At 39.5% G+C, this 24714-nt stretch overlaps 1 protein-coding gene across 1 annotated transcript in view; it reads right to left on the bottom strand.

Moving 5' to 3' along the window:
- Positions 1-24714, bottom strand: part of MMP2 (matrix metallopeptidase 2) — a 354681-nt gene that overhangs the window by 321116 nt on the left and 8851 nt on the right. The window contains exons 2-3 of the mRNA XM_089692555.1: positions 7567-7790; positions 5903-6051 (exon numbers count right to left, since the gene is read on the bottom strand). Of these exons, the coding sequence (XP_089548681.1) occupies positions 5903-6051; positions 7567-7790 (373 nt within the window). The remainder of the gene's footprint in view (positions 1-5902; positions 6052-7566; positions 7791-24714) is intronic.

Genomic DNA, 24714 nt, shown 5'->3' with positions numbered 1-24714 from the left:
CAATGATTTGCACTTTAAGAGACCAACTGTTGGAGCTGTGATATAATCTAAAATTCTGGAAATATTTATTTGCTGGTTTTTATATTGGATAAATGATCTCTCATTCGGTCATAGGGGTGCCTAGTTGTGCAGCCCACATATTGTATGTTACAAGCTTGGCAGGTGATTACATAGATCATGAATAGGGTATGGCAATTAACCAGTTGTCTAATACTGTAGTCATTGCAATTAGTACAAGACGTTACAGTGTGACAATCCCCAGCAAAACAACAGCTTGAACACCAGGTAGCATTACATTTTAAAAGTCCATAGTATGTAGCCAAGTGTGCTCAGGTTGTTTTAAGAGAAATACACTAGGTGAAACAATGTTTCCCATAGTTTTTTTTCCTTCTGGCCACAAATTTCACATTGTCCAATAGAATGGTTTTGTAGTCAGGATCTCCATATTGAGAAATGATATGTCTAATATTTGGATATTGATTACTATACCGCGTTGAAAAGACCAAAGGCGTGGTAACTGCCTTTGTTTTCATTCTCTCACTGGAGGTTCTACCACTACTTAACAAGACTTCTCTCTATGTATTTTTTACTGAATGATAAGCTTGAGTGATTAGATGTTTGTTGCAGCCTCATTCTAGGAACATATTTCCCTTTGTTTAGCATTCATTTCAAAATCCTTGCTTAAAAGAGCAATTTCTTTTCATGTAAGTAAACTGGCCTTTAGGAATGGCCTGAATGACATGCCATGAATGACAAATGGAGTCTTTAGATGTGGGTTTTCTTAATGCTGTTATTGTAACTTGTTGATATTGTATTGGGTCATATTCAAATAATTAATGTCCGCTGGTTGCTCTTCACCTGTGAATCCTAAATTCCAAGTGTTAATATTCAAGTACGTGAGAGTTTTCAAGAGGCAAGTCATTATGTACAATGAAGATCAGATCATCAATGTAGTGAAAATATGCTTTGATCAAATGTCTATAAGGGTTAGAAGTGCTGAACATGAACTGCTCTTCCCAGTTGCCCATGTAGAGGTTCGCATATGTGGGTGCAAACTGTGCTCCCATTGAGGCTCCTTGCTTCTGTAGATACAATTTTTGATCAAAGAAGTTATGTTTCAACAGAAAGGAGACACTCTCTAGGACAAACCATTTCATCTCATAATCATATTCGGCGTACAGATCCATATGATACTTTAAAGCTTGGAGGCCTAAACTGTGTGGAATGCATGCATATAGTGATCGTACATCACAGGTTAACCACTTAAGATTCTCTGTCCAAGGGAAATTTTCAAAGACTTGAATGATATGTTTTGTGTCTCAAGTGTAGGATGGCAGATGAGTCACTAAGTGTTGAAGTAAATTCTCCATGAGATTTCCTAGAGGTTCTCCAAGGGAGCCTATACTCTCTACGATAGGTCTTCCCTTGAGGTCCTATGTACCTTAGGTAAATGGTGGAATATTGGTGTGACTGGAGATTCTGGTACCAGTTTTTTGCTTCATCTGGTTTCAATATATTCAAACTGGTGGCCTCTTGTATAATGTTCTCTAATTGTTGTTTATGCAGAAGAGTAGGATCTGTGCTCAGCGGTTCGTATTCTTGTGAATCAGTTAATTTTCGCAATGCCTCTTGATCATAGTCAGTGGAATTCAATACTAAAACCACTCCTCTTTTATCTGCCTCCTTGATGGTAATCTTGGAATTCTTTTTTAGAGATTGAAGGACTTTCATCTCTTTCTGGCTTAGGTTGGATTTGAGATATCCAGGAGACCTTTCTACTTGTTGTGCCAAGGAGACCAAATCTTGTTCAACAAGTTTGTCAAATAGTTCCAGATTTTCACCTCTAGACTGTACTGGATAGAAATCAGAACGCTGAAATGAGGTGATATCCAAGCATTCTTTCAGACATTAACATGCTCGAAAAGTCTTGAATATCAAGAGAACTCATGTCAAGTATACGACAGAAATCCCGGAAATCGAAATCACACTGGTGTACCCCAAAGTCCTGCTGAACTTGTAAACTCTCTCTGCCAATCCCTTCACTGGCTTCCCATTGCCCAATGAATAAAAATCAAAACAGTAACAATAACATATAAAACCATTTATAACTCTGCCCCAAATTACATCACCAATCTTGTCTCCAAATATCACCCAAACCGTCTTCTCCACTCCTCCCATGACCTCCTGCTCTCTAGCTCCCTTGTCTCCTCCTCCCATGCTCATCTCCAGGACTTCTCCAGAGCCTCCTCCATCCTCTGGAACTCTCTACCCCAATCTATTAGACCATCACCTACTCTGCCCACTTTTAGGCAATCTCTGCAAACCTATCTCTTCAGGGAAGCCTATCCTGCCTTCAGATAATAACAGAATCTTCTATTCCTCCTACCAGTCCATCCCCCACAGTTATTACCTTTTCTACCACCAGCCCCTCCCTCTTAGATTGTAGCCTCCAAGGAGCAGAGCCCTCCTAACCCTTTTATATTGAACTGTATTGTTATATTGTAAAGCACTGAGCAAACTGTTGGCGCTATATAAATCCTGTATAATAATAATAATAATCAGCTCTGTGGCTCAACATGTAAAAACGTTTCTGGTGCGTTAAGCGTCATGCAAAATTGTTCACATCAATGAGCGTGGAAAATGGATTGAAATTCTGTGAGGGTGCACAATTCAATAGTACAGTACGGCTTGTTCATCAACCGATAGGGTATAATCAGAATAGGTAAGGACTGAATTTATTGAGGACTGACATGTCCTTATAATATCCCGGCATCTTTCTCCTACCTACTCTTTTCTTTTGGATGAATGCTTTTGTCCTCCTTGTTCTTGTTCGGGGGGGTTGGCACTTTTTTGGCTGGGGGGGGGAGTTACTGTCCTCTGAGAAAGTGTCTTTCAATTTTCTCTATCTTTTGTACCCCACGTGGATGGAGAAAAGGCAGCCATGGCCTCCCCTTCAGTGTCTGAAAAACACTCTTTTAGGAGTTGTTATAGGTGCGGAGGAGGTTCTGAGGATGGAGTGTTTAGATTTGCCTGAGATGTTTGATCTATTTCATAATCCTGGAGTTGTCCACTTGTACACCATGCCCTCTTCATAATCTTATTTGTCTCTGAGAAATGTTGATCTTTTTGTTTGCATATCTTCTTCAAGAGTATTGAGAGGCGAGGTCATTTTCATCTTTCTCCTGGAAATCTGGCTGATTGCGAACTTTCTCAAGACTATGCTGACATTGTGTAATTTCATTTGTTAGTACTTCAAGATGTTGTTTTTTATGTTCCACAATGAACTTCATTAATTTGAAAGAGGTTTCATCCAGGACTTGGTTCCAGCTTTTTCCAAATACTTCATCCTCAATCTGAAAAGAATGAAACTTTTTTTATTCTTAAGCCTCTTGGGATCCTCTTCTCCTTGAGGTATTCTTCAAAGGATGCTACATCTTACCATAAGTGGGTGTCTGTAGTCAATAACCGTTGTGGTTTGCGAAATGTCATCTCAAAGATCTCCTTGTCATTAATATTCTCAGCAGAAAAAACTGTTTTACTTTTCATGTTCCATTCCTATGTCTTATTGGCTGTGTCCCTGAAATGTGGCAATAGCAGTGGCTGTGCCATGGTTATCTCTGAAGACAACTTCACAAGGAAGTAATGATAAAGTCTTCACTGTTGATGAACCTAATCACTAGTCAAAAATGCCAGTGAAAGAGAAAGAAGCACCAAAAAAAAAGTACTGAGATGATCCCTGGAAGAATATTAATAAGAAAAATACTAGTGAGGGGAGGAGGGAAAGGGGATAAAAGGCAACAAACTATAGAAGCAGCCTGATGGTGAATATCCAACTGGCAAAATAAAATGAAAACTATGTATATATCAAGTGTTCTTGTTCCAGGTGCAAAAAAATTCATACTTTTTTTTTCAAATATTTTTCCAAATATCATCAAATATTGTTTACAAACATATTTTTTCATAAAGACATTTTCCTGCTTGTCCCAAATGATGCCCCTGATCAGGACAACAGAGCTTTGTTCTTAATATTAAAAAAGTGTATAATTATTTTTTGAAATTTCTTTGACTTTTTTTTCACATTTTCACTATACACACCTCCTCCTTTTTTCCTATCCCTTTTTCTTTTCCCATTATATTTATTTTTCATCTTATTCTTATTTTCATTTTTATTCTTGTTTTTCATTTATATTTTTCTATTTTATTCTCTTTTTTTTTTCTTTCATTTTTTATTTAATTTTTAATTTTGTATTATTTTTCATCTTTTTTGCTATTTTTATTTTCATTCTTATGTTTTTTTTCATCTTTCATCTCTCTTATCTTCATATTTTTATTCCCGACTTCTTCTTTCTCTTTCCTTTTATACCTCTCATTCAGCTTGTTTTGCTTCATCTCCTTGCATTTTTCACACATCCACACACCTGATTCACTTCATGGTTGATGAAGTTGAGAGAATAAATCTTTACGCAATTTGTTCTCCTCTGTGACCAAGCCCCGATCGGCAGGGTAAAACGCATCAGTGGGTGTGGATAGCACAGTGCTGAGGCCACTCCACACACAATCAACACACTTGACTCCTGGCGATGGTTTTGAGCAGTGTCTGCTCAGAATTTGTTAGGATACCTGTCAGCTCTGCTACAATGTTTAAAAGGCCTTTCATTTTGTTTCTGCATGTCAAATTAAATATTATAAGGGGGACAGCATTACATTAACAAAACTTGATTTTTACCATAAATTTGTATTTACACTCTTTTATGGAGATGCCCATTTATCACCATTCCCAGATGCAGGGCCCTTTAACTGCATTCCCTACACCACTCTAGGTTTCTAGACATGCTCACAGAGTATATATTCCTCAACTTCATCCCTCAATAGCTCAGAGAGGCCACACCTGATGAGGCAGATGTAGCTTGGCAAGTGACCTGCAGCCAGATGAAAGGCCCTTCATTGTAAGAACCTGCTTGTGTTTAGTCAGGGTAAAGCCAAAAAGCACACAGTTTTCCCACAGAACCCAGCTACAGTAGAGAGACCCTCCTATATTGCTACCAAAATACTCTGGACCCAATTGGGTAGCCCTTTGTCCTTTGATCCCTCCAGCTAATAAGAGCTACCCTGGACTTTACTGTGAAGAACACTGTTTATGAGGAAAATCACAAGTAGCTGTGCTCTGAACTGTTTTATTGAAGTAGTGATTCTTAGTTTGGCTCTCTAATATTATGGAGTCTTGGGCCCCTAATACGCTAGCAGACCGATCAGGTCTGCCTGTTCATTTTTCAGGCGGACCTGATCAGACCCTCCAGTCTCCTCTATGGAGCATTGGATGTAAACAGACATGTTTACATATGATCTCCCAGGAGGAGGACAGGCTGTGTCTGCTCTGCATAAGTGCAGCAGAGCAGACATGGCCGAGCTATACATTTGTTCAGCGAGGATCAGCAGACTGGCCCCCTGCTGAGCAAGCAGACTCCACCCCATGTGGAAGGACCTAGCAAAAACTATTCTTTGTTACCCTGATTGAGTCACAGAGACATTGCTTTGAGAGTTCATGTATGTGCAGCTTTCATTATTCTGCTGTGTATACTTGTTTTTGTCATCCCCAATTTGTTTTGTGTTATTATATTTAGCTATGCACTTGTTTAGTAAACTGTAAGTTAGTTACATTCTGTCTGATCATTAGGTCAATAATCTATTCTTTATGTCTATAAAAAGGGCATGGAATATGCAGCGATTGATATGAAGGGATTTCCATTCTTTCATCACATCACATTTTATCTTTGTGAGATTACCAGTTTGTAGTTATTGTATTTGCCATGAACAGAGTCAAGACCTAGATTCACTTAAATGTCAGTCAAAACAGATTTCATGTGATTTTTTTTTCAAGATTTTTTTAAGGATAATGAATTACCCCAGCGGCCAAAGTTAATCATGATATCGGCATCTCCGTCCATTAGTCGAGTGAACTTCAGAGGTGTTACATCACTCCATACTTGAAATGCCCGAGCAAATGCATCATCCACAGTTTCAGAATCCAGATCAATAGTGTATCCTAGAATCCTAAAGATAATTGTGAACCGTTTAGTGCAAAATATAAACGGTTTTGCATTTTACTATCCACAGCATATTCATAAATACACTGAGTCTTATTTACCATAGGAAATGAACAAGAGCATGCAAAAATTGCTATTAGACATGTGGGTCATAGGCTTTCATAATACTTATTAGTAAATTTAGTGTATAATATGCACACCATAACAGTGGGGACAATTTACAAAGCAGTATCTTACCACATCCAAGTATACGGTAAGATACCACACTCTTTTTTTTCCAAAAAAATTTGGCATTCCAAAACAAAGCTAATAAAATGCATAGTCATGCGGTATTTTAGTAGTAAAAACATGTGGTAATGTAACACACATACACCCCCCACTGACAGCTGCATGTAAAGAAAAGAATTGCCGGTTATTAAAAATTACAAAAAAAAGCATCCCCCCCAATCCATAACAAACCCTTTGGGTAGGGACGAGCGAGTGTATCTTCAATCATGATGCCCACCTCTGTCTTGAAAAAAAAAAAAAAGAGGAGGCTTCACTCCCGACTAAGGTTCCTGCAGTCTGACAGCTCCGCCCACCTGACAGTTCTTAAATAACCATCAACGTCACCTGGCCCCGCCCCATGTACCCCCATACTCATTCACATAAGGGGGAACTGGTATCTGGGGGCCCCTTGTCCAAGGGGGCTTCCAGATTCCGATAAGCCCCCGCGCTCACAAACCCCTTAAACCACTGGCCAGAGTTGAGGGGAAAAGTCCCTTGTCCCCATCAACATGGGGACAAGGTGCTTTGGAAGGGCAGAGCCCCCTTCCCAAAAGCACAACCCCATGTTGATGGCATGTGGCCTGGTATGGTTCCTTACCTGCCAGGCTGCTTGCTCGGATAAGGGTCTGGTATGGATTTTGGGGGACCCCTCATTTTAATGTGGGGGTTCCCCTCAAAATTCATACCAGACCGAAGGGGTCGATTGGGGAAGGGACCCCACGCCATTTTTATTCTTTATTTTTATTTGCCAGCAATATTTTTTTTTATATTTAGCTGTCAGCATGGAACCCCGCTGACAGCTGATGACTCATCAGTTGTTAAGGACACTGTGGATGCCCTCCTTAACAACCAGTGCATACGGCATGCCTGTACCACTACTTAACATATGTATTTAATTATTTATTTTCTTCTGTGAATTGACTTTAACACCTTTTTATGCTGTATTTACTGAACGCTTTTGGTATTTAGAAGGAATTTTTTTCCCCTTCTGGAGCAAATTGGATCATGATTTATTGGTGTTTTTTTTTTTTTGCCTTTCTCTGGATCAATTGTGGGTATAGGATTGTGTATATATACAATTGTATGAAAAAAAATTTCTCCCCTTCTGTTGGATGGACTGGATGGACTTTTTTTCAACCAGACTAACTGTGTGTGTATTGCAAGCCCGGAGTAAATGGGATGCAATTTGCCTGATGCATGATCAATGTGCTGATCTACACATATTAGCTTTCATAAATCAGGTCCATTAGATTACCTGTATGTGACATGGTTCTTTTCCCATTTTGGTTTCCTTGGAAAGAACTGGTAGTTGGACACATCTGGGTTACCACATCTTGGCTTTTTCATTGTTTCTATAGTCTTTTGATCGATCTCTCCTGTCTCAGGAATATGGAAAAATTTCTGCATTTTCTTCAGTGTGTCTTTCAGTACCATAATGCAACCATCTTTAGGGCAACCATAATACTTCAACAGGTATTGCTGCAGGAGAAAAAATGGGCTCATTAAAAATTACATAAATACATTTTAAGCCAAATACTGGACAGATTTTCCTAGGTTTCGATGTGTAAACAAATTATACCTCTCCACAGTCGTAATACATTGGGGTTGATTTACTAAAGGTTAATATACTGTGCGCTGCAAGTGCCCCTGCAAATGTGCTTCCAGTACACTGCAAGTGTAGATGCTTTATGTCCAAGGGGAAGTTCCGAAATGAGGCGAAGCTCTGCTGATTTCTTTCATCCAATCATGAGCAAGCAAAAATGCTGTTTTTTATTTTCCTTGCATGTTCTCCTCAGATTTAGAGCAACTACATTTTCAGTGCACTTCCAAGTTCCACTTGTGCAAAGCCTATTTGCCTTTAGTAAATAAACACCCCTATGTAATCACTGCACAGTACTTTAATATCAACATTTTCTTTCTGCAGAAGTACAGCTCCCACTTTGCTTGAACCCTGCTCAAAATATGAGTGCTGCAGGCCTCATAGACTACAGCAACAGTAACATTTCTCTACACCCTGTCCCCTTGGCCGTTCACAAAACACAGAGCTGCAGGTTGCTGTCAGGGATCTCGTACAGCAAGTGCTCATTTTCATATAGCAAGTGCTCATTTTCATGTGTATGTGCAGGGTCATGAGCACAGAAGCCTAACTAGACATATAAGGACAAGAATGTGCATGGGCATTGGCACCTGGTGGACTATTTAAGCTCAGGGTCTGCCTGGTCCCAGTGCTGGATTGTCTTCAGCTCTGGTTCCTGTATTCTTAGTTCCTGAATATCTGTTTACCTTGCTCCTAACCTGGCTATGCCTGACATCTCTCTTGGATCATTCCGGCCCGTTATGTCTGCTGATTGCTTATGTTACCAACCTCTGCTTGCATTTCTGCCCAAGATTCTGCCTCCTGATCTGGTACCTCATTGCCAGCATGATACTGACTCCTGCTTCTTCTCAACCTTTAACTTGCTCCTGACTCTGCACATGTTTGCCTGGCTGCTGTTCAACATAGCTTGTGACCAGACTCCATACTGCCACTGGGGAAGCACTGTGTTTCCAAGCTTCAATTCACTACTTCAGCTTCCTGACATCTATGTCCTTCCACTGCCCTAGCAGTCCCTGCCTGCACTACCAGGGGTGCTTGGAAGAGGTGTTACGCAAGAAGCCACCCTTGTCATCTCAGGCTCCACAGTCAGGTATGTGACAATTGCATTGTGTGAATGGCTAAGGGAAGGGAGGATGGAGAAAAGATATCAGGACTACACATCAAAAATAAAACAAAATCTTTTTATCTGGAGTTGACCTTTAATACTGTAGCTCTTAAAAAAATAAAGATTTTAATGGCAAATGCACAACTCTTTTTCTTTTTCTGTATAGGTCATGATGAATACTGAATAACAAGATATTTTCAAATGAGGATCTGTAAAAAGAACTAGATATACATGAACACCATTACCTACAGTATTTTCCCGAAATTTGAAAAAGTTGGTGCCCAGATCCATGCAACATATACAGATTCCACAAATGTAAGAAGAGTGAGACCATGTGTAACACAGTATGAGCCAGATTAATCAAGCAATAATAGCATTTATTGTATTTAACGTGTATGGTAAATATTATTTAGTGACAAGTGTCACTGCCATTGATTAATCAAAGAGTGAAAAGTTTTAGGAATGCCTTTAAGATTGAGGAGGTCCCCACAAAACTGATACCCCATCTGAAGCACTGGTCCCCAACTCTAATTTGCACTGGACTCTTCAGCACCTCTTTTGTTCATGTCACGCGTCAACAGTAGAGGGTTTATGTGCAAATTACAAGACTCTACAATGTTGCAATCCCCTTACACTTTCATTTTTTAAATATAACTTTAAAAAACAGTATACTGGTAAATGTGAGGATCACTAGATAGATACTGTATGTGTTTTAATTTGTGGTAATTGGTTTATGAAGATTGTTATTCAGCTATCATGCCCCAATTACTCTTTTGAGTGGTTCTTTTGAAATCCAGAAGAGGTGTTCAACAATGAAAGCCCCACTAGTAGATGTCCAAATACAAATACAAATAAAATTTGTATTCAAAAAGATTAGGCAATGTGGGTTTTTTGGGGATTACAAAGGGGCCCCCTTCATCAGGGCTGCTAACACATACATGAAAACATTTTTCAATAGAGAACTGAGAAACTACTAAAATGTTCATCTTGTTTGTAATAAATATGAAAATGCATTCTTTATGGCCTAAGTCAGCTATTCTCAACCATGATTCCAGAGATTCAATGCATAAAGCATTTTTCTTATTGCTGCTAGATAAACTGATTTCTGTAAAGGTTCCCCAAGACCTGAACATTTTTTTAAGGGTTCCTGTGGGGTAAAAAGGTTGAGAAAGGCTGGTCTAGTTAATAGCAGTACATAGGATGAATGTGCTATATAATCTTCTTTATAATAATCCCTAGTATCTCTAATAATTAGCTTAATTCACAATACTGAGAGATAAAAGAGAAATAGAAACACAATAGAAATAAAAATGGAAAATGGAAAATCTAAAAGAATAAGTTTGCCTTTGGAAACATGTTACAGTATATGTTCCACCCTAAAAATGGGTGTAACATGTTCTCACTGTTGCAGCCGCTTCCCACTGTTCTTTCTCCCTGTGATAGCAGTATGGGGAGAAGTTCCCAGTACTAGTTGTCACTTTTTAAAACAGTGCAGCCGTGCGGGGCTCCGCCCACACAGCCGCATCATTCATTCACAGAGTTCTGTGGGCCCATCCCCTCAGGAACAATTTAAAAAATTTATTACACTTTGGGATAAACATCCCACACTGATTACATAATGAGGTGAAGCTGACATCAGTCATATCCTACCATGTAGGCACCTCCAGAAGGACTTGTCAACAAATAGGTGATTCAATTAACTCCATTAACAATGGGAATACACACCTGGGAGGCACAGAATGGGAGAAGATAACCCATAATACCCTAATAAACAGATTAGAGCAAGAGTCCTTAGCATGAGGTTGTTTTGCTGATTTTATCAATATCTTCCTAGAGTCTCTGAGTCTAGGAAGAAGGGGGGGTTGAAGCATGCAATGCTAGTTTGGGCAAAAAAATCTGTTTATTGGTCCTCCAGTTCTCCCAGAATCTGTGTGTTTTGGGAAGACGTGGACTGGAATCTGAAGTAAACTACTCCAAAGGTCCCCCCCAGTCACACACCAAAGAATAGAGCCCCCTCAAATGCCAGGGCCATGGTCAGTATACAAGAGGCTAGCCTGCAGTCCCCTCCAAAAGCCCCTGTCCCAGTTGGGTTTGTCACAAATGGATAGCTAGAGTTTTAGCAAGTATTTTAATGTCTGCAAATAGTAACGGAATGAGCAGGTAAGAGCCTGGTTTGGAGGGGTCCTTATTGGGTTTTGGGATTACTACTGTGATAGCTTCATGCATAAAAGCTAGAAGGGTTCCTAATGCAAATGTTTCCTTAAGTGCGATGGGAGTTGTGAAAGTAGATTAAAAGTCTATTTTTTTATATACCTATGCTGGGAGACCATCCACATGAGCAGCCTTGTTTACAGCTAGAAAAAAAAAGGGCCTCTGGTAACGCATCAGGTGTAAGATCAGACTCCAAATGATCCCTGTCATCCAGTGTAAATTTAAAAGATAAGTTCACTTTTTGGAAAAAATAATAAATACACATTTTTTGCAGATAGAATGTGTGTTTATTATAATCTTCTTTTTATAAGTAGCCTGCAGAGCATTGTACCTGTGATCAGCAGATTTGGGCTGCAAGGACAGAAAAGGTGCGGCGCTAGAACAACAAATATTAGAGTTCCAAAATATATGCATACATGAATTGCACTAAATCACATAGAAAAAAGTGACCAAAGTGCAAATGCGCAAACCTACAAAGGTGATAATGGTGAGCACTGAATAGTGCTGGATGTCAATACACATACACAGTCCTAAAAAGCAGTTCATAAAGTGCTTAAAAGCAATGATCCATCTGAAAGGATCTCAAGTAAGTGATCTCAAGTAAGTGTATTGACATCTAGCTCTATTCAGTGCTCACCATTATCACCTTTTAGGTTTGCACATTTGCACTTTTTTCTATATGTGATTTAGTGCAATTCATGTATGCATATATATTGGAACTCTAATATTTGTCGTTTTAGCGCTGCACCTTTTCTGTCTTTGATTATTTTGGAGGTTTTTTGGTTTGCCTTTTTGGTGCTTTGGCTGCTTGTGATTGTTCTAGCGCTCACTTATTTTACTATTAAGATTTGGGGTGCAGTTTCAGGCTCCCGCAGACTCAGGATAGCTGTCTGCCTATACCTCGTATAGGCAGGCAATTACTTGAGCACAGGAAGAATCCATGAACTACCAGAGAACTCACACATGCTCTGGTAGGTCATTGCGAGCTACAAACTGTCAGCAGCAATGAGTGATGGTACATTCAAGCTAGTCATTCACAGTTTCCTGTGAATGAATGCATGAATATGCCCTGTGGGTGGAGCATTGCATGGCCACTTTCTGTTACAGTGAGAACTTTCTGTTACAGTGAGAAGGGTGCAGGGTGCAGATGCTGGAACACATCCATCCTAAAAACAGGCGGAATATGTATCATGTTCCAAAGGTGAAGGAGGCTATGAAGGTCTGATAAATGTATTGGCATCTTCTTGGTTCTCACAAGTCACATGCCTAATCTCCTGTTTTGAAGGAGCCCTGAGATTCTAAGATGGGGTCCCAGATTGCCCTTCAGCCTACAGTTAAAAAATGGAAAATTGTGACCAAGGGGTACTTTAACCACTGCCGACCAGGCCAATACACTTAAATGGTCAGGTGGGACAAGCACCATTCTAAGTAGACGTACCTGTAGGTCCCTCAGAATGTGGGCGTGCGCATGGCCGCAAAGCTGCATGGTCCCAGTGTGCCTGTGTTCCCTGGACACAGCACATCACCACTGGGCAGATGGGCTCTGTGATTGACTCTTCTGATCACATGATGGCTGTATCCAACCTCAACCATTATGTAATGTAAACACTGCAGCCTGTTGCTAGATAAGCTCTGCTTCTCCTCACACCCAGCCCACCAGTGAAGAGAAGGAGAGCCAATCAATGTTGTGCCAGCTGGGATCAGTTAGCTTTAAAGCATTTTCACACACTGAGTCCCCATACATCTGTTACCGTGTCAAATCCACATCTGTTTGAGTGTACCTGTGATCATAAGCATCTGTCACAGTGTACCAGTGTCAAATCCACATCTGTCACAATATACCAGTGATCAACATCTGTCACAGTGTACCAGTGATCATCAGCATCTGTCACAGCATACCATTGTCAAATCTACATCTGCCACAGTGTACCAGTGATCAACATCTGTCACAGTGTACCAATTTAAAATCCACATCTGTCAGTGTACCAGTGTCAAATCCACATCTGTCAGTGTACCAAGGAATATCAACATCTGTCACAGTGTACCAGTGATCAATATCAGCAGTGCAGCATCAATAGATCTAAAAAATTATACAGCAGTGAGAAGGCTTTACATATATTGAGTATGACGGATCAGAGTAGCTTGGAACTCTCTCTGTCACACTCACATTCTGAGTATGAGCCAGTTGTAAGCAGTGGGTCAGCAATGGATTTCTAAGTGCACACAAAGATCCCTATCCTACCTAAAATGCCAAGAGGACATTGTTTCACTATCCACCTTGCCATGCTGCTGAACAAATTTGCTGTGTTTCAGTAACCAGACTCCATGAAAGGCATTTCCCTAATATCCTCCCTCTTACCCAAACAGGCTGAAAACCCCAAAAGAAAATGTCATGTACTATATATTCCAGTAACAGAATTCTACTGTCCCCAATGTCCCTCCCAGCCAGGCCTCTGTATTGGAGAGTCTTTCCAGATCTATCACACATCATTAATGAAGTATAAGTGAAGATATATCACACATCATTAGTGAAGTATAAGTGAAGATATTTTTCCAGTGTCCGCTATCTGCTATTTCCCTGTATTGTATATCCAGTGATAGACTGGAGCAGTGGTCATTTTTTGTACTGTTGAATTGGTGGTCAAGGGGGCGCACTGGACACCTTAGCTGCCATTGTGCTACATGCTGGGTGTCCAGGGCGCTCCTGTACCTTTTAAGGAGGGTTGGGTTCCCTCAGGTTCACCTGCCCTTGGTCTATCCATTAAATACATGTGCCTCTACTATGGGGGCTCTTAACATTTGTAGAGTTAGGAACTACAGAATACTGGGGTGCCGTGACAAGGCTCTGTAGCTTACACATGTGTTTGCAAATGTGTGTTAACTAAACCCCTGTTTTTAACGCATACTGTTAGGTTAGTTTTGTTTGCTTTCAAGCTGGCTGGCAAGTTGAGCTGGGAATTTTTCTATTTTGTGGTTTGACATGCGTCGCAGTGACCATAACATGATTTAATTTGTTAGCTGTAAACAGCAAGCACATACGGGAAAAATAAAAACGCTCAATTTTAAGAGATCTAATTTTCCAAGGCCGAGAGCTGCTCTCCAAGACTTCGACTGGGAGGAAATATTGGCATCAATGAACACAACACAGAAATGGGAGTTCTTCAAAAACACTGTAGGTGAACACACTGCAAAATATATTCCCATTTGCAACAAGTTTAAAAGGCTAAAAATCAAACCTTTGTGGCTTACGGCCAAAGTTAAAAAAGCTATAGATAATAAAAAAAGAGCTTTTATTAAGTATAAAAATGAAAGAATGCCATCATCGTTTAAGCATTACAAAGATTATAAAATAATATTGCAAAAAGGAAATAAAGGCCGCAAAAATTGAAAACGAATGACAGATTGCAAAAGATAGCAGGGCCAACCCTCCAAAAATTCTTCAAATATATTAATAGTAAAAAGGTCCGGTCCGAGCATGTAGGCCCTTTACAAAATAATCTAGAGTGGGTGACTGGGGACAAAGAGAAGGCACATTTATTAAATATATTCTTCAACTCTGTGTATACAAAAGGAGCATGAGGGAGCTCTTGTCCATAATGGGCATGGTATTGACACAGCTCCAGCTGATCCACATTGGCTCACAATTGATATGATCCAAAAATATTTAGACAGAATAAAAGTGAATAAAAGTGAATAAAGCACCTGGACTGGATGGCATACACCCACGGGTCCTTAAAGAATTGAGCTCTGTCATTTCAAAGCCACTGTTTCTAATTTTTAGGGACTCTTTAATGACTGGTATAGTACCACTGGATTGGTGTAAGGTCAATGTGGTGCCAATATTTAAAAAGGGGTCAAAATCTTTATCAAGTAATTATAGACCTGTTAGTCTTACTCCTATAGTTGAGAAGATACTGGAGAGTTTACTAAAAGACCACATAGAAGAGTTCTTGCTGGAAAAAAATATTTTAAGCAACAGACAGCATGGATTTATGAAAGACAGAAGTTGTCATACACATTTCATTTCTTTTTATGAGAAGGTGAGCAAAACCTTGGACAGAGGGGTGGCAATGGATGTAGTATATTTGGATTTTGCTAAAGTGTTTGACACCGTTCCCCACACACGGCTAATGTGCAAGGTAAAGTCTACAGGCTTGGAAAAATCCGTATGTAAATAGTTGAAAAATGGCTAAAATATCGTATTCAGAGAGTAGTGGTTAATGATTCATACTCTAAATGGTCTAGGGTTGTCAGTGGTGTACCCCAAGGTTCAGTGTTGGGACCCTTACTTTTTAATATATTTATAAATGATATAGGGTCTGGGATTAAAAATACAATTTCAGTCTTTGCAGATAACACCAAGCTGTGCAGTGCAATAACGTCTTTACAGGATGTCTCCAATTTGCAAGCCAACCTCAATGCACTGTTTAATTGGGCAACTATGTGGCAAATGAGGTTTAATGTTGATAAATGTAAGGTTATGCACTTGGGAGCTAAGAATATGCATGCATCATGCATACTGGGGGGATACAACTGGGAGACTCAATGGTGGAGAAGGATCTGGGAGTTCTGGTAGATCACAAGCTTAATAATGGCATGCAATGCCAAGCTGTGGTTTCTAAAGCAAGCAAAATCCTCTTGTGTTAAAAGAGGTATAGACTCAAGAGAGATAGATATCATTTTACCCCTGTACAAATCATTAGTAAGACCTCATGTGGAATATGCAATTTAGTTTTGGGCACCAATTCACAAAAAGAACCTTGGGGAATTGGAGAAAGTACAGAGAAGGGCACCAAACTGATAAGAGGCATGGAGGAGCTCAGCTATGAGGAAAGATTAGAGGAACTGAATGTATTCTCTCTTGGGAAGAGGAGATTAAGGGGGGATATGATCAACATGTATAAATACATCAGTGGTTCATATAGTGAACTCGGTGTAGAGCTATTCACCATGAGGTCATCACAGAGGACAAGGGGGCACTCTTTACATCTGAAGGAAAATAAATTTAACCTCCTAACACTGAAAGGTTTATTCACAGTGAGAGCTGTGAAAATGTGGAATAGACTCCCTTAAGAGTTGGTTATGGCCAGGTCAGTGGATTGCTTTAAAAAAGGCCTGAATTCTTTCTTAGACACATAGAATATAACTGGATACTAACATTTATAGGTAAAGTTGATCCAGGGAATATCCGATTGCCTCTCGGGGATCATGAAGGAATTTTTTCCCCTGCAGGAGAAAATTAGATCATGCTTTGCTGGGTGTTTTGGAAATATCATATAAACTGAGAACTTTGTGTAAAAAAAAAAAAGTTTTCATTTTCTTTTCACCATTTTCCAAAAACTTGTGTGAAAAAATTACATGTTCAAAAGACTCAGTATGTCTCATAGAATATATATCAGGTTGTTTGTCCAAAATTAGGTCATTTTGTGGGTAATTCCATTGTCCTGGTGCTCCAGGGCCTTCACAAATGTGATAGGTAATCAGGAAATTAGATGTGTAATTTATGCCTCAGAACACCTGATGATGCTACTTGGATGTTGGGCCTCTGTACTTGGCCAGGCTTTGGAAAAGTCTCTCCCCTGTGGCATTGCCATGCTCACATGGAGTGGCAGAATGTATTTTGGGATGTAATTCTTGGAATGTACATGCTATGTGTTAGAAATATCTTATAAAGTGACAACTTTGTGTAAAAAAAAAAAAGGTTTTCATTTACTTTCCACATTTCCCAAAAACTTGTGGAAAGAAATATGTTCAAAAGACTCATTATGCCTCATAGAATATACATTAGGGTGTTTGCTTTCCAAAAGGGGGTCATTTAGTGGGTGTTTTCATTGTCGAGGTGCACTAGGGCCTTAAAAAATATGATAGGCAGTCAGGAAATCAGATGTGTAAGTTACGCCCCTAGATTGCCTGAAGGTGCTCTTTGGATGTTGGGATCTGTATGTGGCCAGGCTGTTAAAAAGTGTCATACATGTGTTGTATTGCCATACTCAGGAAGAGTAGCAGAATGTATCTTGGGGCGTAAATCTATGTGTTAGAAATATCTTATAAATTGACAACTTTGTGTAAAAAAAAAAAAAAATAAACACTTTTCATTTTCTTTCCACATTTTCCAAAAACTTCTACAGAAAATGAAATATGTAAAAGACTCATTGTGCCTCATAGAATACATATTGGGGTGTTTGATTTCCAAAATGTGGTCATTTTGTGGGTAATTTCATTGTCCTGGTGCTCCAGGGCCTTCACAAATGTAATAGGTAGCTAAGAAATTGCATGTGTAATTTATGCCCCAGAACACCTGAAGGTGTTACTTGGATGTTGGGCTTCTGAATGTGGCCAGGCTGTAGAAAGGTTTCACCCATATGGTATCGCAATGCTCACAAGTAGTGGCAGAATGTATTTTGGGATGTAATTCTTGGAATGTACATGCTATCGATTAGAAATATCTTATGAATGTATTTTCTTTGAACATTTTCCAAAAACTTGTAGAAAAAAAATGACATATTCAAAAGACTCCTTATGCCTCATAGAATACACATTTGGGTATTTGCTTTCAAAAATGGGGTCATTTTGTAGGTAATTCCATTGTCCTTGTGCTTCAAGGCCTTGAAAATGTGATCGGTAGTCAGGAAATTAGATGTGTAATTGATGCCCCTAGAACGCCTGAAGGTGCTGCTTGGATGTTTGGCCTCTGTATGTGGTATGGCCATGAAAAAGTGTGTTGCTATAGATTAGTTTGTGATATTTTTTTTATAGCTTAGATATGTGATTTTTAAGTTGCATGTTTTGTGTTTGAAGCCAGGCGTCCCCTATTGATTTGCAAATGAACCCTTTCCACTGGTTTATGTGCAAGACAGGAAACTCCTTACAGGAAATGAGGTAGCAGGGGGAGATAAGGAGGACTTTTTGAACAAGTCATGTGCTGAGACAAAGACAGAGTTGTTCTGAAAAATAAAGAAGCAACAGCTGTGCTGGAGACTTGGAAGAAGAAACCGTGTGTGGGAGGACTTTAAGACAAAAGGAGAAATTTTTCCCAATCTCCTGCAACTGCTATGGAGTAAGCCTGGGTCATCCTTGCCTAAGGATATCATGATCCCACTCTAACCTGAGTTAAGTAACCTTTTAGCATATTTCCATTGTATACAGACTTGCTTATTTGCTAGGAAGTAGGTAGAATTTTGTGTGTTGTATGTATATCTGCCAGCCTTGTACTGTTTTTCCTTTTTTCCTATAACTGTAATAGTTTCTATGTACAGCAGTTTCATTTAGTTAAAGCACATTAATACAACACAGAGGTCTAAGTTTCCTTGACTTATACATTAAAGTAACCTTAACTAGACATCAGGGGTGGACTGACAACTCATGGGGCTCCCGGGCAATAGGGGATCATGGGGCTCCTGTGTCCTCACCCACACTCAAACCACACCCAAAAAAGCCTATAAAAAAGGTACCAGGGTCATCTCATGGGGACCCCTACTGACCCCGGGCCCTCTGGCAATGCCCGAGTTCCCAAATGGTCAGTCCGCCCCTGCTAGTTATCAAGCAAAACAAAACGTTTCACATACTGTATGTTCTATCGCCATACTCAGGAGGAGTAGCAGAATGTATTTTGTCGTGTAATTACAAGTATGCCTATGATGTGTGTGAGAAATAACTTTGTAATATGACAATTTTGTGGGGAAAAAAAATCTTAATCTTTCAAACAATTGTGGGAAACAATTTACAACTTTAAAAACCTGCCTGTTGGTAAATACTTTGGACTGTCAACTTCCAAAAAGAGGTCATTAGATGGGGGGGGGGAATTTGCTGACATTTTAGGGCCTAAGGAAGTGAAGTGAGGAAGTCAGTGCATCAGGATTGATTAACTTTCAATGATACATAGCATAGCTTGTAGACACTAACTTTCACACATCCCAATTAATACAAACTTATTGGGATTTTTTTTTGCCAAAGACATATAGCAGAATACAGTCTGGCCTACATTTATGAAGAAATTTTATTTTATTTGATATTTTTTATAACGGAAAGCAGAAAAATCGTTTTTTTTTTCAAAATGTTTGCTCTTTTTTTGCCTATATCGTAAAAAATACAAAACCCAGCGGTGAATAAATACCACCAAAAGAAAACCATTTGTGTGAAAAAAAATTATACAAAATTATTTTGGGTATAATGTAGCATGACTGAGTATTTGTCAGAGCACTGAAAGCTGAAAATTGGTCTGGGCAGGAAGGGGGTAAAAGCGCCCAATATTGAGGTTATTAAAATATACATGGGACACTGGGCAGTATACTCACTGGGGTTACCTATGACATTGCTACTTCAATACCATTATATGTTTTAAGACACATTATGGCACAATTACATTGAGACCCTTTAACCTGTTTACTAGGAGGGGGATCACAGGTAAGTTATACATATCTGACCTTATTACTAGAATCCTCTCCTAGACATTGGGAACTTTTAATAAACACAAAAAACGTCTGGAACTCCGCTTTAAATAACAAAAAGCTTGAATACCAGGTGTATTGAACTGGTGGTACTCTTGGAATAGGAAAAAATAAACTGGCATTGATACATTTGAGGAATGGGTAATATTTAGGTAATCAGCATAAAGCGATCACAGCAACTCAGTTCTTTGACCAACTCAGTACTTGGCACTTTTGCCCCCTTCCTGCCCAGGCCAATTTTCAGTTTTTAGTGCTGTCACACTTTGACAATTGCACAACTATGCAACACTATGCCCATATGAAATTTTTATCATTTTTTTCAGAGATTTCTTTTGGTGTTATTTAATCACCACTAGGTTTTTCATTGTTTGTGCTATAAATGGAAAAAGGTGTTTTTCTTCGTTTCTGTTATAAAATTTTGCAAATAAATCATCTTTATTCAAAAAGTTAGGCCAAAATGTATTCTGCTATATTGCTTTGGTGAAAATAACCAAGCAGTGTTTAATATTTAGTTGGTAGGAAAGTTATAGAGTTCACAAACTATGGTATGCGTATACTGTATCTGAAAGTCAATCAATCCTGATGTGCTGACGGCCTATTTCATTTCTTGAGTCCCCAAAACGCCAAGAAAGTACAAATACCCCCCAAATGACAGCTTTTTGGAAAGTAGACAGTCTGAGGTATACATGGTGGTAAGAGGCATGGCAAGTTTTTTTAAGTTGTTACTATTTGTCATAATTTTGTGGGGGAAAAAAATGTTTTTCACAATTTTTTTTTACATGTTGTCAACAATGCAATATAACTGGTGTGGGAGTGATCAGGGACACTGACTGATAACAGTATGTATCCATTTTTTTTTTGTTCATTTTTTTAAATTTATTTATTTATTTTACTCCTGTGACCAGAGCAATACAACATTGCCATAGTAACATTGTACTACTCAAGGCAAGAGATCAGAATTTTTTCATGCATTATGACTGCCTGTAACAGTGAATTTCACTAGTTATTGTTGTGATTAGCTGTGATTGGTCAAAGCTGATCACATGTTACAGATGGGCTGTGATTGGCCCTGACTGTACCATATGATCACTGTGACCAATCACAACTAGCAACACAATTGTAATCAATGAATGGCATGAAATTAAGCCATTCATTGTTTACAATTGTAATGTGATCTGCTATGATTGGTCACAGCAATCACATGGTATTTAGCAGTTTATCAGTGTGTCTGGTGAACACAGTCAGTGAAAGATCGTGCCAGAGCGCAGCCCATGTGAGGCACAATCCTGGAGGGACATCTTATTACATCCTCCCGGGATAATAGGTGTTAAAGTGTTACTAAACTCAATGTGTTTTGGGCACATGCGCAGCCGGGACCCAAGATGGCCACTCTGTAGCTGAGCTCCACTGCCACTCTGCACTCACAGCGGCACCCAACCTGACAGACGGGACGCATTTACCCACAAATAAGGGGATTACCTCCCGGACACCCGTACTCACCATGCGAAGGAAGCGGAAGTCCCCCGCGATCCCCCAGCGGCTCACAGAATTCTTCCTGACCCTGGACACATGAGGCCAAGATGGCGCCAGCTCATCCCTCCTCAGCTGCTCCATCCCTGCTGCAGACACCAGCTCATACACTCAGGATCCTAGGCTGAGAATTCCACTGTATGATGGGGACCCTGGTGAGTCTTCCCCTCCAGTCTCTCCTACACCCAGGAGCCCTGCCAAATCTAGGCCCAGGATTGAGGATCCTTTATCAAATGACTCCCATCAGCCAGATACCTTATTCTCCCATGCACTACAGAAATCCGCCATAGAAGAATCTCCAGCATCTGACCAACCAATCTCAGAATTAGCAATGAAAAATATGCTATTATCATTACGAAAAACATTACACAGCGATATAACTAATGTAGTAGCCCCCATCTCTAACGCTATACTCGACCACACCAAATGCATACATCATATTGAGAACAAACTGTCTGCCATGTTCACAGCACACAATACTGTGGTAGATGCTTACGCTGACCAAGAATATGAGATTAACATATTGAAATATAAAATAGCAGACCTAGAAGACAGTTCAAGAATAAATAACTTAAAAAGTCATGGGATCCCAGAAACGGTCACTAACGAAGCTCTCCTACCATATATCCAACAACTTCTGAAGCTCCTAATCCCGGCTATAACACCAATGGAACCAGTGGTCGACAGAGCACACAGAATTCCCAAACCATCTTTCCTACCAGCCTCCACCCCACAAAATATCTTAATCAGAGTCCACTTCTACCAAATCAAAGAAAAGCTTGTTAGCTACAAGAAACCCCACAGTACTCCCTACTCCCTATGCAGGTATCAAGTTCTTCGATGACCTATCCAAAGAAACCCTGCTCCTCTGGAAGAAGCTAGTTTCTATCACCAAAGCTCTAAGAAATCACGGTATAGGATACCAATGGGGCTTCCCCACCAAATTATTAAACACCAAGGAAGATCCTTCATCATCAGAGGCCTAGATGATGGCATACACCTCCTAAAAGAATGAAATATACTTCCCATGGAAGACCGTCGTCCACACTCTGACCACCATCACCCTCAACAAATGGAGGGGGACTGGACAGAAACACTCCCCTACCAATAGTCAGATCCTGACCAATCCCTTATACACCTCCATCTGCAGAGTTTTGGCTCCTAAAATCTTTTTCTTTTCACACTTTTCATTTTCTTTCCACATTTTCCAAAAACTTCTACAGAAAATGAAATATGTAAAAGACTCATTGTGCCTCATAGAATACATATTGGGGTGTTTGATTTCCAAAATGTGGTCATTTTGTGGGTAATTTCATTGTCCTGGTGCTCCAGGGCCTTCACAAATGTAATAGGTAGCTAAGAAATTGCATGTGTAATTTATGCCCCAGAACACCTGAAGGTGTTACTTGGATGTTGGGCTTCTGAATGTGGCCAGGCTGTAGAAAGGTTTCACCCATATGGTATCGCAATGCTCACAAGTAGTGGCAGAATGTATTTTGGGATGTAATTCTTGGAATGTACATGCTATCGATTAGAAATATCTTATGAATGTATTTTCTTTGAACATTTTCCAAAAACTTGTAGAAAAAAAATGACATATTCAAAAGACTCCTTATGCCTCATAGAATACACATTTGGGTATTTGCTTTCAAAAATGGGGTCATTTTGTAGGTAATTCCATTGTCCTTGTGCTTCAAGGCCTTGAAAATGTGATCGGTAGTCAGGAAATTAGATGTGTAATTGATGCCCCTAGAACGCCTGAAGGTGCTGCTTGGATGTTTGGCCTCTGTATGTGGTATGGCCATGAAAAAGTGTGTTGCTATAGATTAGTTTGTGATATTTTTTTTATAGCTTAGATATGTGATTTTTAAGTTGCATGTTTTGTGTTTGAAGCCAGGCGTCCCCTATTGATTTGCAAATGAACCCTTTCCACTGGTTTATGTGCAAGACAGGAAACTCCTTACAGGAAATGAGGTAGCAGGGGGAGATAAGGAGGACTTTTTGAACAAGTCATGTGCTGAGACAAAGACAGAGTTGTTCTGAAAAATAAAGAAGCAACAGCTGTGCTGGAGACTTGGAAGAAGAAACCGTGTGTGGGAGGACTTTAAGACAAAAGGAGAAATTTTTCCCAATCTCCTGCAACTGCTATGGAGTAAGCCTGGGTCATCCTTGCCTAAGGATATCATGATCCCACTCTAACCTGAGTTAAGTAACCTTTTAGCATATTTCCATTGTATACAGACTTGCTTATTTGCTAGGAAGTAGGTAGAATTTTGTGTGTTGTATGTATATCTGCCAGCCTTGTACTGTTTTTCCTTTTTTCCTATAACTGTAATAGTTTCTATGTACAGCAGTTTCATTTAGTTAAAGCACATTAATACAACACAGAGGTCTAAGTTTCCTTGACTTATACATTAAAGTAACCTTAACTAGACATCAGGGGTGGACTGACAACTCATGGGGCTCCCGGGCAATAGGGGATCATGGGGCTCCTGTGTCCTCACCCACACTCAAACCACACCCAAAAAAGCCTATAAAAAAGGTACCAGGGTCATCTCATGGGGACCCCTACTGACCCCGGGCCCTCTGGCAATGCCCGAGTTCCCAAATGGTCAGTCCGCCCCTGCTAGTTATCAAGCAAAACAAAACGTTTCACATACTGTATGTTCTATCGCCATACTCAGGAGGAGTAGCAGAATGTATTTTGTCGTGTAATTACAAGTATGCCTATGATGTGTGTGAGAAATAACTTTGTAATATGACAATTTTGTGGGGAAAAAAAATCTTAATCTTTCAAACAATTGTGGGAAACAATTTACAACTTTAAAAACCTGCCTGTTGGTAAATACTTTGGACTGTCAACTTCCAAAAAGAGGTCATTAGATGGGGGGGGGGAATTTGCTGACATTTTAGGGCCTAAGGAAGTGAAGTGAGGAAGTCAGTGCATCAGGATTGATTAACTTTCAATGATACATAGCATAGCTTGTAGACACTAACTTTCACACATCCCAATTAATACAAACTTATTGGGATTTTTTTTTGCCAAAGACATATAGCAGAATACAGTCTGGCCTACATTTATGAAGAAATTTTATTTTATTTGATATTTTTTATAACGGAAAGCAGAAAAATCGTTTTTTTTTTCAAAATGTTTGCTCTTTTTTTGCCTATATCGTAAAAAATACAAAACCCAGCGGTGAATAAATACCACCAAAAGAAAACCATTTGTGTGAAAAAAAATTATACAAAATTATTTTGGGTATAATGTAGCATGACTGAGTATTTGTCAGAGCACTGAAAGCTGAAAATTGGTCTGGGCAGGAAGGGGGTAAAAGCGCCCAATATTGAGGTTATTAAAATATACATGGGACACTGGGCAGTATACTCACTGGGGTTACCTATGACATTGCTACTTCAATACCATTATATGTTTTAAGACACATTATGGCACAATTACATTGAGACCCTTTAACCTGTTTACTAGGAGGGGGATCACAGGTAAGTTATACATAT

This window comes from Staurois parvus, unplaced genomic scaffold (genome assembly GCF_062004578.1).
Source record: "Staurois parvus isolate SC_StPar_1 unplaced genomic scaffold, SC_StPar_1.0 ptg000594l, whole genome shotgun sequence".
Lineage (NCBI taxonomy): Eukaryota > Metazoa > Chordata > Amphibia > Anura > Ranidae > Staurois > Staurois parvus.
This window is presented reverse-complemented; position numbering and strand designations above follow the sequence as displayed.